The sequence below is a fragment of the Polistes fuscatus genome, unplaced genomic scaffold (assembly GCF_010416935.1).
Source record: "Polistes fuscatus isolate 324 unplaced genomic scaffold, CU_Pfus_HIC Scaffold5, whole genome shotgun sequence".
NCBI lineage: Eukaryota > Metazoa > Arthropoda > Insecta > Hymenoptera > Vespidae > Polistes > Polistes fuscatus.
Window position 1 is genome coordinate 94,070 of NW_025113129.1, and position 15,597 is coordinate 109,666.

Genomic DNA, 15,597 nt, shown 5'->3' on the forward strand with positions numbered 1-15,597 from the left:
CCAGGTCATTTTCTCATTGGGATCGCTCTCAATGCGGTCCTCGAACACTAACTTCTAGACGTCTCGGTCAATCGGCTGTCCCGATGGCAATTCATCCAACAGCGGATGCAGCAGTTCTGGCGCTTGTGGTCAATTTAATACTTACAGCGATTGCAAGCCATCTCAAAGTAAAGGCACCCTCACAACAACATACAAGTCGGCTCTCTAGTTCTGCTCACAGATGAGTGGTTGCCTCCAGGAAAATGGCCCATGGCCAGAGTACTCAAGCTGTTGCCAGGGGAAGACGGACTCACCAGGGTTGTGTCTCTCAAAACGGCAACCACCACACTCACCAGGCCGATCGCTAAGCTCGCCGTGCTTCCAGTGAATCAACAAAGGGACTTCTAACTAATCATCAACCCTGTTGCTGATGGCGGGCGGAATGTTCGGGAAAGAGCATTCAAATCAGACGACGCCACGTGACAGTTGTTACGTGATGAAGACACGCCTCTTTTCCCAGCATTCCCTAGAAGAATCTTCTTAACGCCGTCTTTTCCGGCAGTCAGTACATTCAAATTTCTAAAACGGTTACGACGAGTTCAAAAGTCTTCTCAGTTTTTCTTTCTTGATCACGTTCCGTTACTCAGGATCTCAAGAGATTAATACAATCTCTAAAGTCTTCTCACCGGATTATTACAATCCCGACGGCTCATAAGTCTTCTCAATAGACAATAAACGTCTCAGAAAACTCATTACAGCAACACGTGGCCACCACCTATTTTTCACAAAATTACTTAAACTCTGACCACGGCAACTGCAAGGTGCTCGTTACCCTTTTTAATTTATTTTTTAATTTATTTCCTCAACAAACAGAGTGAATGGAGTTAATTTAGTTGTCGGTAAATATAATTTTCTTTTCAAGAAACAGGCGGTCTGAATAAGCAATTACCTGACGATATAAATCCGTATGAGGTGTTTAGCTTGTTCGTCGATGACGAAATCATAAACTTGCTGGTATTAGAAACTAAGAGATATGCACAACAAAACTAAATAAATCGAGGCTGACTCCAGGTTCAAGAATGCGTAAATAGAAATAAACAAATCCTGAAGATTTAACCGTTCTTTCGGTTCGACGAAATACGCATTGCATCACCGTTCGCAGAAATAATTTGGGGAAAAGCCTTAGACGCGCATGCAACGGTGTTACGCAAATAAAAAAGAAGAACTGGAGACATCAAAGGCACGATCAAATCTTAGAAAACCTACTACATTTTGTCCAAGCTGCCCTGGTCAACCGCAACTTTGCAGCGAATGCTTTAATATTTTGCACTAAAAATAATTTTGTAATAAACGATTTTTAAAAATATTCAACAGTATATTATCTCCTGTCAAATACTTATCTAAATATGTTCAGAAATCCTTTGAAAGGAGCCACGGAAGTAAAGGGAAAACGGCTCGATGAGAACTCTTGCTGTCACCCGAATATGGGTGATGTGGCCTGATGAGAACTTTTGCTGTTACCCGAATACGGGTGACATGGAAGTCAACGTGTTAAAGCTCTTTGAATGCTCCTAAATCTTATGCTTAACTTAAGTATTTAAAATTTATAGTTTTCTAAAAAAAAAAAAAACTTTACACATAAGCTTTATTTTCTCAAAGACTGACTAATTTAAAATGTTTTCAAATAGTCTTTTTAAAGCTCTTTAAATGCCCTACAATATAATGTTGAGCAAAAGTATTTAAAATACATAGAGTGTCTAAAAGAAAAGAAGTACTTTGTACACAAGAACTTTAATAACTCGAAAACTAACAAATTCAAAAATGTTATAACAAGGTCATTGTAAAGCTCTTTTAATGCTTTAAAAATAAATTAAAACTTAAGTATTTAAAATGTATAGGGTTTTATTAAAAATAAGAGGAATCTGAACACAAAAACTTTAATTACTCAAAAGCTAACAAATTTTAAAATGTTTTAATATTGTCATTTTAAAGCTCATTTAATGCTTTACAACTTAAATTAAAACTTAAGTATTTAAAATATATAGGGTTTTTTTTAAAAAAAGAAGAATCTGTACACAAAAACTTTAAATACTTGAAATCTAACAAATTTTAAAATGTTTTAATATTGTCATTTTAAAGCTCTTTAAATGCTCCAAAATCTTATGATAAACTTAAGTATTTAAAATTTATAGGTTTCCTAAAAAAAAAAAAAATTGCTGTACACATAAACTCTAATTTTTGAAAGACTGACTTATTTTAAAATGATTTTAAATAGCCATTTTAAAGCTCTATTAATACCCAACAACATGATATTAGGCAAAAGTATTTAATATACATAGAAAGTTTAAAAAAAAAGAAAGAAGCTGTACACATAAACTTTAATTTCCTAAATACTACCTTATTTAAAAATTTTTTAAATTAGCCATTTTAAAGCTCTTTAATGCACTACAACCTGATGTTAAGCTATAGTATTTAAGATACATAAAGTGTCTAAAAAAAACGAAGAACATTGTACACAAAAACTTTAATAACTCGAAAACTAACAAATTCTAAAATGTTATAATATGGTCATTGTAAAGCTCTTTTAATGCTTTACAAACTAAATTAAAACTTAAGTATATAAAATATATAGGGTTTTATTAAAAATAAAAAGAAATCTGAACACAAAAACTTTAATTACTCGAAAGCTAACAAATATTAAAATGTTTTAATATTGTCATTTTAAAGCTCTTTAAATGCTCTTAAATCTTATGCTAAACTTAGGTATTTAAAATTTATAGGGATTCTAAAAAAAAAAAAAACTTTACACATAAACTTTAATTTCTCAAAGACTGACTTATTTTAAAATGTTTTTAAATAGCTATTTTAAAGCTCTTTGAATTCCTAACAACATAATGTTAAGCAAAAGTATTTAAAATACATAGAGTGTCTAAAAGAAAAGAAGTACTTTGTTGACAAAAACTTCAATAACTCGAAAACTAACAAATTCTAAAATGTTATAATATGGTTATTTGAAATCTCTTTAATTGCTTTACAACCTAAATTAAAACTTAAGTATTTAAAATATATAGGGTTTCTTTAAAAAAAAGAAGGATTCTGTACACAAAAACTTTAAATACTCGAAAACTAATAAATTATAAAATGTTTTAATATTGTCATTTAAAAGCTCTTTATATGCTCTACAACCTGATTTAAAACTTAAGTATTTAAAACTTATATATTTTATAAAAAAAAAGAAAGAATCTCTACACATAAACTTTAATTTTTCAAGACTAACTAATTTTAAAATTTTTTAAAATAGCCATTTTAAAGCTCTTTTAATGACCAACAACATGATTTTAAGCAAAAGTATTTAAAATACATAGGGTGTTTAAAAAAAAAGAAATTCTTTGTACACATAAACTTTACTAACTCGAAAACTAAAAAACTCTATAATGTTATAACATGGTCATTTTAAAGCTCTTTTAATGCTCTACAACCTGATTTAAAACTTAAGTATTTAAAACTTATAGGTTTTCTAAAAAAAAAAGAAAAAGCTGTACACATAAACTTAATTTTTCAATACTAACTTATTTTAAAATGTTTTAAAATAGACATTTTAAAGCTCATTTAATGCCAAAAAACATGATGTTAAGCAAAACTATTTAAAATACATAGAGTGTCTAAAAGAAAAGAAGTTCTTTGTACACAAAAACTTTAATAACTCGAAAACTAAAAAATTCTAAAATGTTATAACATGGTCATTTTAAAGCTCTTTTAATGCTCAACATCCTGAATAAAAATTTAGTATTTAAAATATATAGGGTTTTTAAAAAAAGAAGGAATTTGTACAAAAAAATTTCAATTACTCAAAAACTAACAAATTCTAAAATGTTATAACATAGTCATTTTAAAGCTCTTTTAAATCTTTACAACCTGATTTAAAACTTAGGTATTTAAAACCTATATGTTTTCTAAATAAAAGAAAGAAGCTGTAATCTTAAACTTTTATTTTTTTTAGACTAAATTTTTTTAAAATCTTTTAAAATAGCCATTTTAAAGCTCTTTTAATGACCAACAAAATGATTTTAAGAAAAAGTATTTAAAATACATAGGGTGTCTAAAAGAAAAGAAGATCTTTTTACACATAAACTTTAATAACGCGAAAACTAACAAATTTTAAAATGTTATAACACTGTTATTTTAAAGCTCTTTTAATGCTCTACAACCTGATTTAAAACTTAAGTATTTAAAACTTATATATTTTCTAAAAAAAAAAGAAAGAATCTCTACACATAAACTTTAATTTTTCAAGACTAACTTATTTTAAAATTTTTTAAAATAGCCATTTTAAAGCTCTTTTAATGACCAACAACATGATTTTAAGCAAAAGTATTTAAAATACATAGGGTGTCTAAAAAAAAAAGAAATTCTTTGTACACAAAAACTTTACTAACTCGAAAACTAAAAATTCTATAATGTTATAACATTGTCATTTTAAAGCTCTTTTAATGCTCTACAACCTGATTTAAAACTTAAGTATTTAAAACTTATAGGTTTTCTTAAAAAAAAAGAAAAATCTGTACACATATACTTTAATTTTTCAATACTAACTTATTTTAAAATGTTTAAAATAGACATTTTAAAGCTTTTTTAATGCTAAAAAAACATGATATTAATCAAAAGTATTTGAAATACATAGAGTGTCTAAAAAAAAAAGAAAGAAGCTGTACACATGAACTTTAATTTTTCAAACACTACCTTATTTAAAATAGATAAAATAGAAATTTTAAAGCTCTGTTATTCTAAACAACATGACTTTAAGGAAAGTATTTAAAATACATAGTGTCTAAAAAAAAAAAAGTACTTTTTACACAAAACTTTATTAACTGGAAAACTAACAAATTCTAAAATGTTATAACAAGGTCACTGCAAAGCTCTTTTATGATTTAAAAACTGAATGGAAACATAATTATTTAAAATATATAGGATTTTTAAAAAAAGAAGGTGTCTGTACACGATAGCTTTAATACTCGAAAGCTAACAAATTTTAAAATGTTTTAATATTGTCATTTTAAAGCACTGTAAATTCTATAAAATCTTATGCTAAACTTAAGTATTAAAAATTTATAGGTTTTCTAAAAAAAAAGGAAAAATCTGTAGACATAAACTTCAATTTTTCAAAGACTGACTTATTTAAAATGTTTTTAAATGGCATTTTTACAATTTTTTTATGCCCAACAACTTGATGTTAAGCAAAGTATTTAAAATACATATAGTGCCTAAAAAAAAAAAAGTACTTTTTACACAAAAACTTTAATAACTCTAAAACTAACAAATTCTAAAATGTTATACTATCGTCATTTTAAAAGCTCTTTTAATGCTCTACAACCTGATTTAAAACTTAAGTATTGAAAATATAGTGTTTTTAAAAAAAAAGAAGGAATCTTTATACAAAGATTCAAATACTAGAAAACTTACAAATATTTATATGTTTTAATATTGTCATTTAAAGCTCTTTATGCTCTAAAATCTTATGCAAACTAAGTTATTAAATTTGTAGGTTTTTCTAAAAAAAAAGAAAAATGCTGTACACATAAACTTTTTTTCTAAAAGACTGACTAATTTTAAAATGTTTCAAAATATTTTTTTTTAAAGTTCTCTAAATGTTCTACAATATGATGATAAGCAAAGTATTTTAAATACATAGAGTGTCTAAAATAAAAGAAGTACTTTGTACACAAAACTTTAATAAATCGAAATCTAATAAATTCTAAAATGTTAAAACATGGTAATTGAAAGGCACTTTTAATGCACTACAACCTAAATTAAAACTTAAGTATTTAAAATATATAGGGTTTTTCTAAAAAAAAAAGGAATCTGTAAACAAACACTTTAATTACTCGTAAACTAACGAATTTTAATATTGATAACATAGTCATTTTAAAGCTCTTTTAATGCTAAACAACATGATATTAAATCAAAAGTATTTGAAATACATAGAGTGTCTAAAAAAAAGAAGAACTTTTTACACAAAAACCTTAATAGATTAAAAACTAACAAATTCTTAAATGTTATAACATGGTCATTGTAAAGCTCTTGTAGGATGTTTAAATTATAAAAAATAGTGAGGAGTGCGATCAGAAGTAACAATTTATTAATATAACACAAAAACTTGATTATACCGTAGCTGGACTTACACTGAACTCGGTTCGAACCGAAACGCTTCTCTTTTATATTCCTCTTATCGCTATAGAAACCCCTCGGTCCCTCTCAAATATTCATCTATTTATATACGAGAAACATCGAGTGGTTTCCATGCGACGAAACATGAAACGCATTCTCACGTGGTATCGCCCAAACAAACGAATGCCGGATATTCCCGAAGAGAAAGTTTCTTTTCTTTATTTCCTATCCTTCACTCGGCCATTCTGAAAATTTTTGTTCGTCCTCGAACAATACATACATACAGGATTTTATTGAAAACGAATGTTCCCTCTCCGAATAGAACATTACAGAACATATATGCATACTACATTGAACATTACAGAACATGCATACATACTACATTGAAATTTTCACACACACGCTCGTTATCGGATATATCACTCTCACTCTCACTGTCAGACATATCACCTTCTTCACTAATCCACGGTTTTATATAATCGGCTGCTGTGGATGTTTGCAACGGACCCTCATGCTCTCCAACTCTTCGTACTAAATAACGATTGTTACGCATTTCTTTTATTATCGTAACGGTCCTAAAAACTTATTCGCTAACTTCAGGCCTGGTCCTTGTTGCATACGCTTTATTGCAACCAAATCTCCGTCGCGATAAACCCTAGCTTCGACTCTTTTTTTATTAAACGTTTTGCGATTTTCCCTCTGTACTTTACTAATACTTTCTTTCGCACGCTCTCGTAGTTCATTACGCTCATCCTCAAACATACTAATCAATTCTGATTCTATCATTTCTTTTATCTGCAAATCTTCTTTAAAACGGGTTTTGTTCCGAACAATAATGAAATGGAGACATACCAATACTCCTATGTAAAGTTATATTCAAAAACTGTTGAGCCGTATCTAAATATTTATACCATTCTTCTTTCGATGTATCAGATAATTTTGTTAACAGTGGTATTAATGTTCGGTTAACACGCTCTACTTGTCCGTTTGCTCTCGGCACACCAGTCGTAATAAGAGAATGTACAATGCGTTCTTCAGTGCAATAGTTTTTAAATTCGGCAGAGGTAAACGCAGTTCCTCTGTCGGAAATAATACGCCGTGGGTTGCCAAAAATCGCAGCTTGTTTTCGCAGTCTCATCACTACTTCAGACGAACTAGTACTTTTTGTTGAATAAAGCCAGGTAAACTTTGAGAAAGCATCTACAACTACAAATATGTCGATAACTCTTCTTTGTAGAAGGCAGCGGTCCTAGATGGTCTATGTGATAGGTATCAAGGGGCACTTCCCCTTTATCTATGGGATTCAGATATCCTTCTTTTCTACCTTGTTTACTTTCGGCTAATATACACGCAACACAGTTTCGAATAACATTTTCTATTTCATTTTAACATTTGGAATCCAATAATCTTTTCGAATTAATGCCTCTGTTTTACTTACAGAAAAATGACCAACCTCATGCGCTTGACGAATTATTTGTAAACACATCTGTTTCGGAACTACTAATTTAAAATCATCATCAACTTCTTTGAACAACAAATCTCCTCGCATTTCGTATCCATTAATTTTTCCGTCTTTAGTTAAATCTATTATTTTTTGTACATCACTATCGCTCCGCTGAGCCTGTCTTAAGCGATTCATTAATCCATTTTTACTTTCTTCAATAATCATACAAGATGGTAACGGCTGACGACTTAAAGCATCTACATGCAGCATATTTTTTCCTGGACGATGCTCGATAACATAATTAAAATCTTGTAAAAAGAAAACCCACCTAGCAATTCGCACGCATAAATCTTTTTTTCCCATCGTAAGAGCAAAAGCGCGACAATCCGTAATAATTTTAAAAGAAATTCCCAATAGGTAAACTCTAAATTTCTTAAGCGCTTTAATTATTGCAAGTACTTCCAACTCGTAACTTGTGTATTTCTTTTCTGCCGGTGTAGTCTTACCACTAGCATAAAAAATAGGGTGCCACGCGTTATCTTTCTCGCTCTTTTGTAACAATATCGCTCCATACCCATGCATACTCGCGTCAGTGTGTAACTGTGTCTCTGCACCAACCCTATACAAACTCAACACCGGTTTCTCGACTAATATTTCTTTCAATTGAATGAATGCGTTCTCTTGTTCCTCACCAAACGTAAACTTAGCATCCAATTTCAACAAATCTGTCAACGGTCTAGCTATTAACGAATAATGTGGTATAAATTTCCTAAAGTAGCCACTTAGACCTAAAAAACTTTGAACCTGTCGAATGTTCGTTGGCGTGGGAAAATTTTTAACAGCCTCAGTCTTACGTTCAGATGGTCGTATCCTTCCATTCTCTATTATATGGCCTAGAAATTCGACCCTACTTTGTAAAAAGGAACACTTCTTCCAGTTTATCTGCAAACCTGCTTGACTAGCAGTATCTAACACGATTTTCAATCTTTTAATCCGTCATCACTATTAATTGATGGTATAATCAAATCATCTAAATATGTTAATACTATTTTCTGGCGAGTCAAATCTCTAAAAACTGCATTTATATATTTTTGAAATACGGATGGCGAATTACAAAGTCCAAAAGGAACTTTTAAAAATTCATAGTGTCCATCAGGAACTATAAACGCGGTGTATTTTCGACTTTCTTCTTCTATCGACACGTGAAAGAATCCATTCTTTAAATCAAGAGTACTAAAGTAATTAGCGCCCTGCAACTGATCTAACTGATCTTCTATAAGAGGCAAAGGATAACGATCTTTAACTATCTTTTGATTTAATTTTCTATAATCAACACACAATCTAAATGAACCGTCTCGTTTTTCCACTAAAACTATCGGACTTGCATATTCAGAAAGAGATGGTTGTACGATACCTTCTTCCATCCACTCTTGTATCTGTTGATTTACAATATCTTTTTGGGATTGGGAAAGCCGTCTCGCCCTTTGATATACCGGTTCGTTATCCTTAACTACGATAGACATTTTAACACCGATATCTTTTGTTTTCCTAGGATTATAATCAGCAACTAAATTCTTAATTTCTTGTTGACATTTAACATCGTTTACATGATCTACTTCTATTTCCAGAGACTTTTCAATAAGATCTATTTTAAATATTTCTGAGCGATCTAAATCGTTACCTGCTTTCGGTGTAATAATAGCGTTTCCGTCTTTAATTGCTACATCGACCGTACTGAGAAAATCGATTCCTAATATCAACTTTTGACTCATAACTGTATTCGGTACTACACGCATTAGAACTACATATAAATTATTGTCAATTGTTAACCGTGCATAGTATTCACCTATTGTTGTATTTGTGCCTCCACCTACACCACTAAATTTCAATTCTCTATCCATTAACCGTGGAGATCCTAACTCTATGTATTGATCAAAACGCATAAGACATATATCGCTACCTGTATCAATCAATGCCTTGATGCAACAATTATTCACTCGAACGTCAATAACGCACTTCTTTTCTTGAATTCTAAATGTGTTTAAACTTTCTTTTACTACGGGATATTTCTTCGGACAATTCGATGCAATGTGTCCTCGCTCTTTGCAATTGTAGCACGTTGGTCCTTCCTTCTTCTTTGGACAACTATCAGCCATATGGTCAAATGATCCACAAATAAAACAACTTCTTGTCTGCTTCGTAGATTTCCACCCTCCTGTATTCCAATTCTTCATGTTGTAAGGTCTTCTAACGAATCTCGTATCACCCGGAATTCGATTCTTTTCCTGCAAGGTCACTCCTTCGAAAGCTTCTAGGATATCTGCCTTCGTTCGTAACCTATTTATCTTAGCTTGGTTTTTAAGATTTGCATCTGGAATACCTTCGATGATATAATCTACAATTTCATCTTCATGAATCGGAACTTTGTTTCCGAGTATCACCTTGTTGTGAACGTACTCACGAAATGACTCATCTTTTCTCCAAACACGCTCTTCAAAAATTTTTCGTAGAACTATACGATTTTGCCGATGACAAAATGTGCTTCTTAAATCGGCTAGCAATTCCTCAATGGGTATTGTGACATAATCTGATTTTGAATAGAACCATTCAAGTGCCTTCTCTTTTAATCTCATGCTGATTAACATACGCACTTGATTATCGTTGAGACTATATGTTGCTCGTAACATTCTCAGCTGTCTTTCCCAATTTTCGTATTCACCCATTTCTCCCTTAAAAACATTCAAAAGGTCAGCAACAAGCCTTATATCAACCCTTTCTCTAAAATCTGGATTACTGTAACTTTGTTCTTGCGTTTCAACCAATTGTCGTCGCTCTGTACTAATACTGCACCGCGAAGACTTCTAACCAATTCTAACTCACGTCGTACGAGTTTCAATTCTTCCTCCAGTAAATGCTTATCATTTCTTCTAACTTCTTCTTCGCAATTATCATTCAAAAATCTCCCTACATCTTCAGCATCAGGGAATCTTACTTCTTCACACACAACGCGTGGAGCTGTATTTGTTACGTTCTTCTGAGCCCACGCTTCCGACGGATCAACTTCTCTCAACCGTTGTATTAATTCGGTTTTCGTTCCTGAAGTGCTACATCCTAATTCTTTGCACTTCTCCTTGAGTTCAGCAATCGTAGTGTTATTCTGTGACTTCGACATCTTATAAATCTTTTCAACGAACCGACAAACCAAAACTGTGTCCAACCTCGATCTTTAATACAGGATTAACCAACGCTGTATAACTTACACGAGGGTGCTACACACTACTTCACACGACACGAAAATTGAAAAATATGCCCAACCTCGATCTTTAATACAGACTTAACCAACGCTGTATAACTTACACGAGGATGCTACACACTACTTCGCGCAACACGAAAATACAAGACCAGCAATTACAAAAATTACATCACTCACGGCTTACTTTTTACTCAATCCCGGCTAAGCCCCCAAAATTTGTAGGATGTTTAAATTATAAAAAATAGTGAGGAGTGCGATCAGAAGTAACAATTTATTATTATAACACAAAAACTTGATTACACCAGTAGCTGGACTTACACTGAACTCGGTTCGAACAGAAACGCTTCTCTTTTATATTCCTCTTATCGCTTAGAAACCCCTCGGTCCCTCTCGAATATTCATCTATTTATCCACGAGAAACATCGAGTGGTTTCCATGCGACGAAACATGAAACGCATTTCTCACGTGGTATCGCCCAAACAAACGAATGCAGGATATTCCCGAAGAGAAAGTTTCTTTTCTTTATTTCCTATCCTTCACTCTTTAATGTTTTACAAACTGAATTAAAACCTAAGTATTTAAAATATATAGGGTTTTTTTAAAAAAAAGAAGGAATCTGACCACAAAATCTTTATACTCGAAAGCTAACATATTTTAAAATGCTTTAATATTGTAATTTTAAAGCTCTTTAAATGCTCTAAAATCTTATGCTTAGCTTAAGTATTTAAAATTTATACGTTTTCTAAAAAATAAAATAAAAAGCTGTACACATAAACTTTATTTTTCAAAGACTGAGTATTTTTAAATGGTATAAAATAGAAATTTTAAAGCTCTTTTAATGCTAAACAACATTATTTTAAGCAAAAGTATTTAAAATACATAGAGTGTCTAAAAAAAAAAAGTATTTTTACTCAAAAACTTTATTTACTCGAAAACTAATAAATTTTAAAATGTTATAACATGGTCATTGAAACTCTCTTTTAATGCTCTAAAATCTAAATTAAAACTTAAGTATTTAAAATATATAGGGTTTCAAAAAAAAAAAGGAATCTGTACAACAAAGACTCTAATTACTCGAAAACTAACGAATTTTAAATATGATAAAATAGTCCGTTTTAAAGCTCTTTAATGCTAAAAAACATGATTTTAAGCAAAAGTATTTTAAAATACATAGAGAGTGTCTAAAAAAAAAAAGAAGCTATACACACAAACTTTAATTCTCAAAGACTAACTTATTTCAAAATGTTTTAAAATAGCCTTTTTAAAGCACTTTCAATGCTAAACAACATGATGTTAAGCTATAGTATTTAAAATACAAATAATGTCTAAAAAAAACGAAGTACGTTGTAAACAAAAATATAATAACTCGAAAATTAACAAATTCTAAAATGTTATACTATCGTCATTTTAAAGCTCTTTTAATGCTCTACAACCTGATTGAAAACTTAAGTTTAAAATATATAGGGTTTTTTTTAAAAAAAAGAATGAATCTGTAAACAAAAGAGTTCAAATACTAGATAACTAATAAATTTATGTTTTATAATTGTCATTAAAGCTCTTTATATGCTCTAAAATCTTATGCAAAATTTAATTATTTAAGATTTGTAGGTTTTCTAAAAAAAAGAAAGAAGCTATACACATAATCTTTGTTTCTAAAAGACTGACTAATTTAAATGTTTCAAAATATTTTTTTTTAAAGTTCTCTAAATGTTCTACAATATGATGATAAGCAAAAGTATTTTAAATACATAGAGTGTCTAAAATAAAAGTACTTTGTACACAAAACTTTAATAAATTGAAATCTAATAAATTCTAAAATGTTAAAACATGGTCATTGAAAAGCACTTTAATGCACTACAACCTAAATTAAAACTTAAGTATTTAAAATATGGTTTTTTAAAAAAAAAAAGGATCTGTAAACAATCACTTTAATTACTCGAAAACTAACGAATTAAAATGTGATAACATAGTCATTTTAAAGCTCTTTTAATGCTAAACAACATGATATTAATCAAAAGTATTTGAAATACATAGAGTGTCTAAAAAATAAAAGAAAGAAGCTGTACACATAAACTTTAATTTTTCAAAACTCTACCTTATTTAAAAATAGTATAAAATAGCAATTTTAAAGCTCTGATAATTCTAAACAACATGATTTAGGGAAAAGTATTTAAAATTCATATAGTGTCAAAAAAAAAAGTACTTTTTACACAAAAACTTTATTAACTCGAAAACTAACAAATTCCAAAATGTTATAACAAGGTCACTACAAAACTCTTTTAATGCTTTACAAACTAAATTAAAACTTAAGTATTTAAATATAAGGGTTGTTTTTTTATAAAAAAAAATCTGTAAACAAAAACTTTAGATACACGAAAACTAACAAATTCTAAAATGTTATAACATGGTCATTGTAAGCTCTTTTAATGTTTTGCCAACTGAATAAAAAACTAAGTATTTAAAATATATAGGGTTCTTTTTAAAAAAAGAAGGAATCTGAAAAAAAAAACTTTATACTCAAAAGCAAACAATTTTAAAATGTTTAATTATTGTAATATTTAAGCTCCTATAATGCTCTAAAATCTTATGCTTAGCTTAAGTATTTAAAATTTATATTTTTTCTAAAAAAAAAATAAAAAAGCTGTACACAAAACTTCAATTTTTCAAAGACTGACTTATTTCCAAATGTTTTTAAATAGCCATTTAAAGCTCATATAATTCATAACAACATGATGTTAAGCTACAGTATTTAAAATACAAAAATGTCTAAAAAAAACGACGTACGTTGTACACAACAAACTTTAATAACTCTAAACTAACAATTCTAAAATGTTATACTATCGTCATTTAAAGCTCTTTTAATGCTCTACAATCTGATTTAAAACTTAGGTATTTAAAATATATAGTGTTTTTAAAAAAAAGAAGAAATTTGTAAACAAAGATTCAAATACTAGAAAAGTAAACAAATTTTTATGTTTTAATATGTCATTTTAAAGCACTTAAATGCTCTAAAACCGTTTGCAAAACTTAATTATTTAAAATTTGTAGGTTTTCTAAAAAAAAAGAAGAAGCTGTACATATAAAATTATTTTCTAAAAGACTGACTTATTTTAAAATGTTTTTGAATGGCTATTTTAAAACTCTTTTTATGCCTAACAACTTGATGTTAAGCAAAAGTATTTAAAATACATAGTGTCTAAAAAAAAACGAAGTACGTTGTAAACAAAACTATAATAACTCGAAAACTAACAAATTCTAAAATGTTATACTATCGTCATTTTAAAGCTCTTTCAATGCTCTACAACCTGATTTAAATCCTAGTATTTAAAATAATATAGTGTTTTTAAAAAAAAGAAAGTATCTGTAATCAAAAGATTCAATACTGAAAAACTAACAAATATTTATATGTTTTAATATTGTCATTTTAAAGCACTTTATATGCTCTAAAATCTTATGCAAAACTAAATTATTTAAAATTTGTAGGTTTTCTAAAAAAAAAAAAAGCTGTACACATAAACTTATTTTCTAAAGACTGACTAATTTTAAAATGTTTCAAAATAGTCTTTTTAAAGCTCTTTTAATGCCCTACAATACGATGTTATGCAAAAGTATTCAAATACATAGTGTCTAAAAAAAAAAGAAAGAAGCTGTACACATAAACTTTAAGTTCTCAAAGACTAACTTATTTTGAAATGTTTTAAAATAGACATTTTAAAGCACTTTAATGCTAAAGAACATGATTTTAAGCAAAAGTATTTAAAACTATATGTAATCTAAAAAAAAACGAAGAAGCTGTACACATAAACTTTAATTTTTTTTGAGTCTAAATTATTTTAAAATGTTTTAAAATAGACATTTTAAAGCTCATTAAATGCCCAAAAACATGATGTTAGCAAAAGTATTTAAAATACATAGAGTGTTTAAAAAAAAAGAAGATATTTTTATACAAAAATTTAATAACTCGAAAACTAACATTTTTTAAAATGTAATACATGGTCATTTTAAAGCTCTTTTAATGCTCTACAACGTGATTTAAAACCTAAGTATTTAAAACTTATATGTTTTCTAAAAAAAAAAAAAAGAATCTCTACACATAAACTTTAATTTTCAAGACTAACTTATTTTAAAATGTTTTAAAAAAGACATTTTAAAGTTCATTAAATGCCTAAAACATGATGTTTAGTAAAATTATTTAAAATACATAGGGTGTCTAATAGAAATGAAGATCTTTTACACATAAACTTTAATAACTCGAAACTAACAAATTTAAAAATGTTATAACAAGGTCACTACAAAGCTCTTTTAATGCTTTAAAAACGAAATTAAAACTTAAGTATTTAAAATATATAGGGTTGTTTTAAAAAAAAGGGAATCTGTAAACAAAAACTTTAAATACTCGAAAACTAAAAAATTTTAAAATATGATAAAATAGTCGTTTTAAAGCTTTTTAAAGCTGTACAACCTGATCTAAAACCTAATTATTTAAAATATATAGGGTTGTAAAAATAAAGAAGAAAACTGTACAAAGAAACTTTAATTACTAGATAACAAACACATTTTAAATGTTATAACATGGTCATTTTAAAGCTTTTTTAATGATTTACAACCACATTTAAAACTACGGTATTCAAAATATTAGGGTAATTTAAAAATAGAAGAAAGCGATACACAAAACTTTAATTACTCGAAAACTAACAAATTCTAAAATTTTATAACATCTTATTTTGAAGCTTTTTTAAAGCTGTACAACCTGATC

General features: G+C 28.8%; 1 protein-coding gene across 1 annotated transcript; it reads right to left on the reverse strand.

Annotated features, from left to right (window-relative positions):
- Positions 1-6,705: 6,705 nt before the first annotated feature.
- LOC122521973 lies at positions 6,706-10,760 on the reverse strand. The gene is made up of 5 exons (XM_043642735.1): positions 10,383-10,760; positions 8,703-10,317; positions 7,583-8,556; positions 6,997-7,330; positions 6,706-6,950 (listed from the first exon to the last, which is right to left on the reverse strand). Exons 1-5 carry the CDS (start codon positions 10,758-10,760, stop codon positions 6,706-6,708), a joined length of 3,546 nt encoding a protein of 1,181 aa, XP_043498670.1.
- Positions 10,761-15,597: the final 4,837 nt, after the last annotated feature.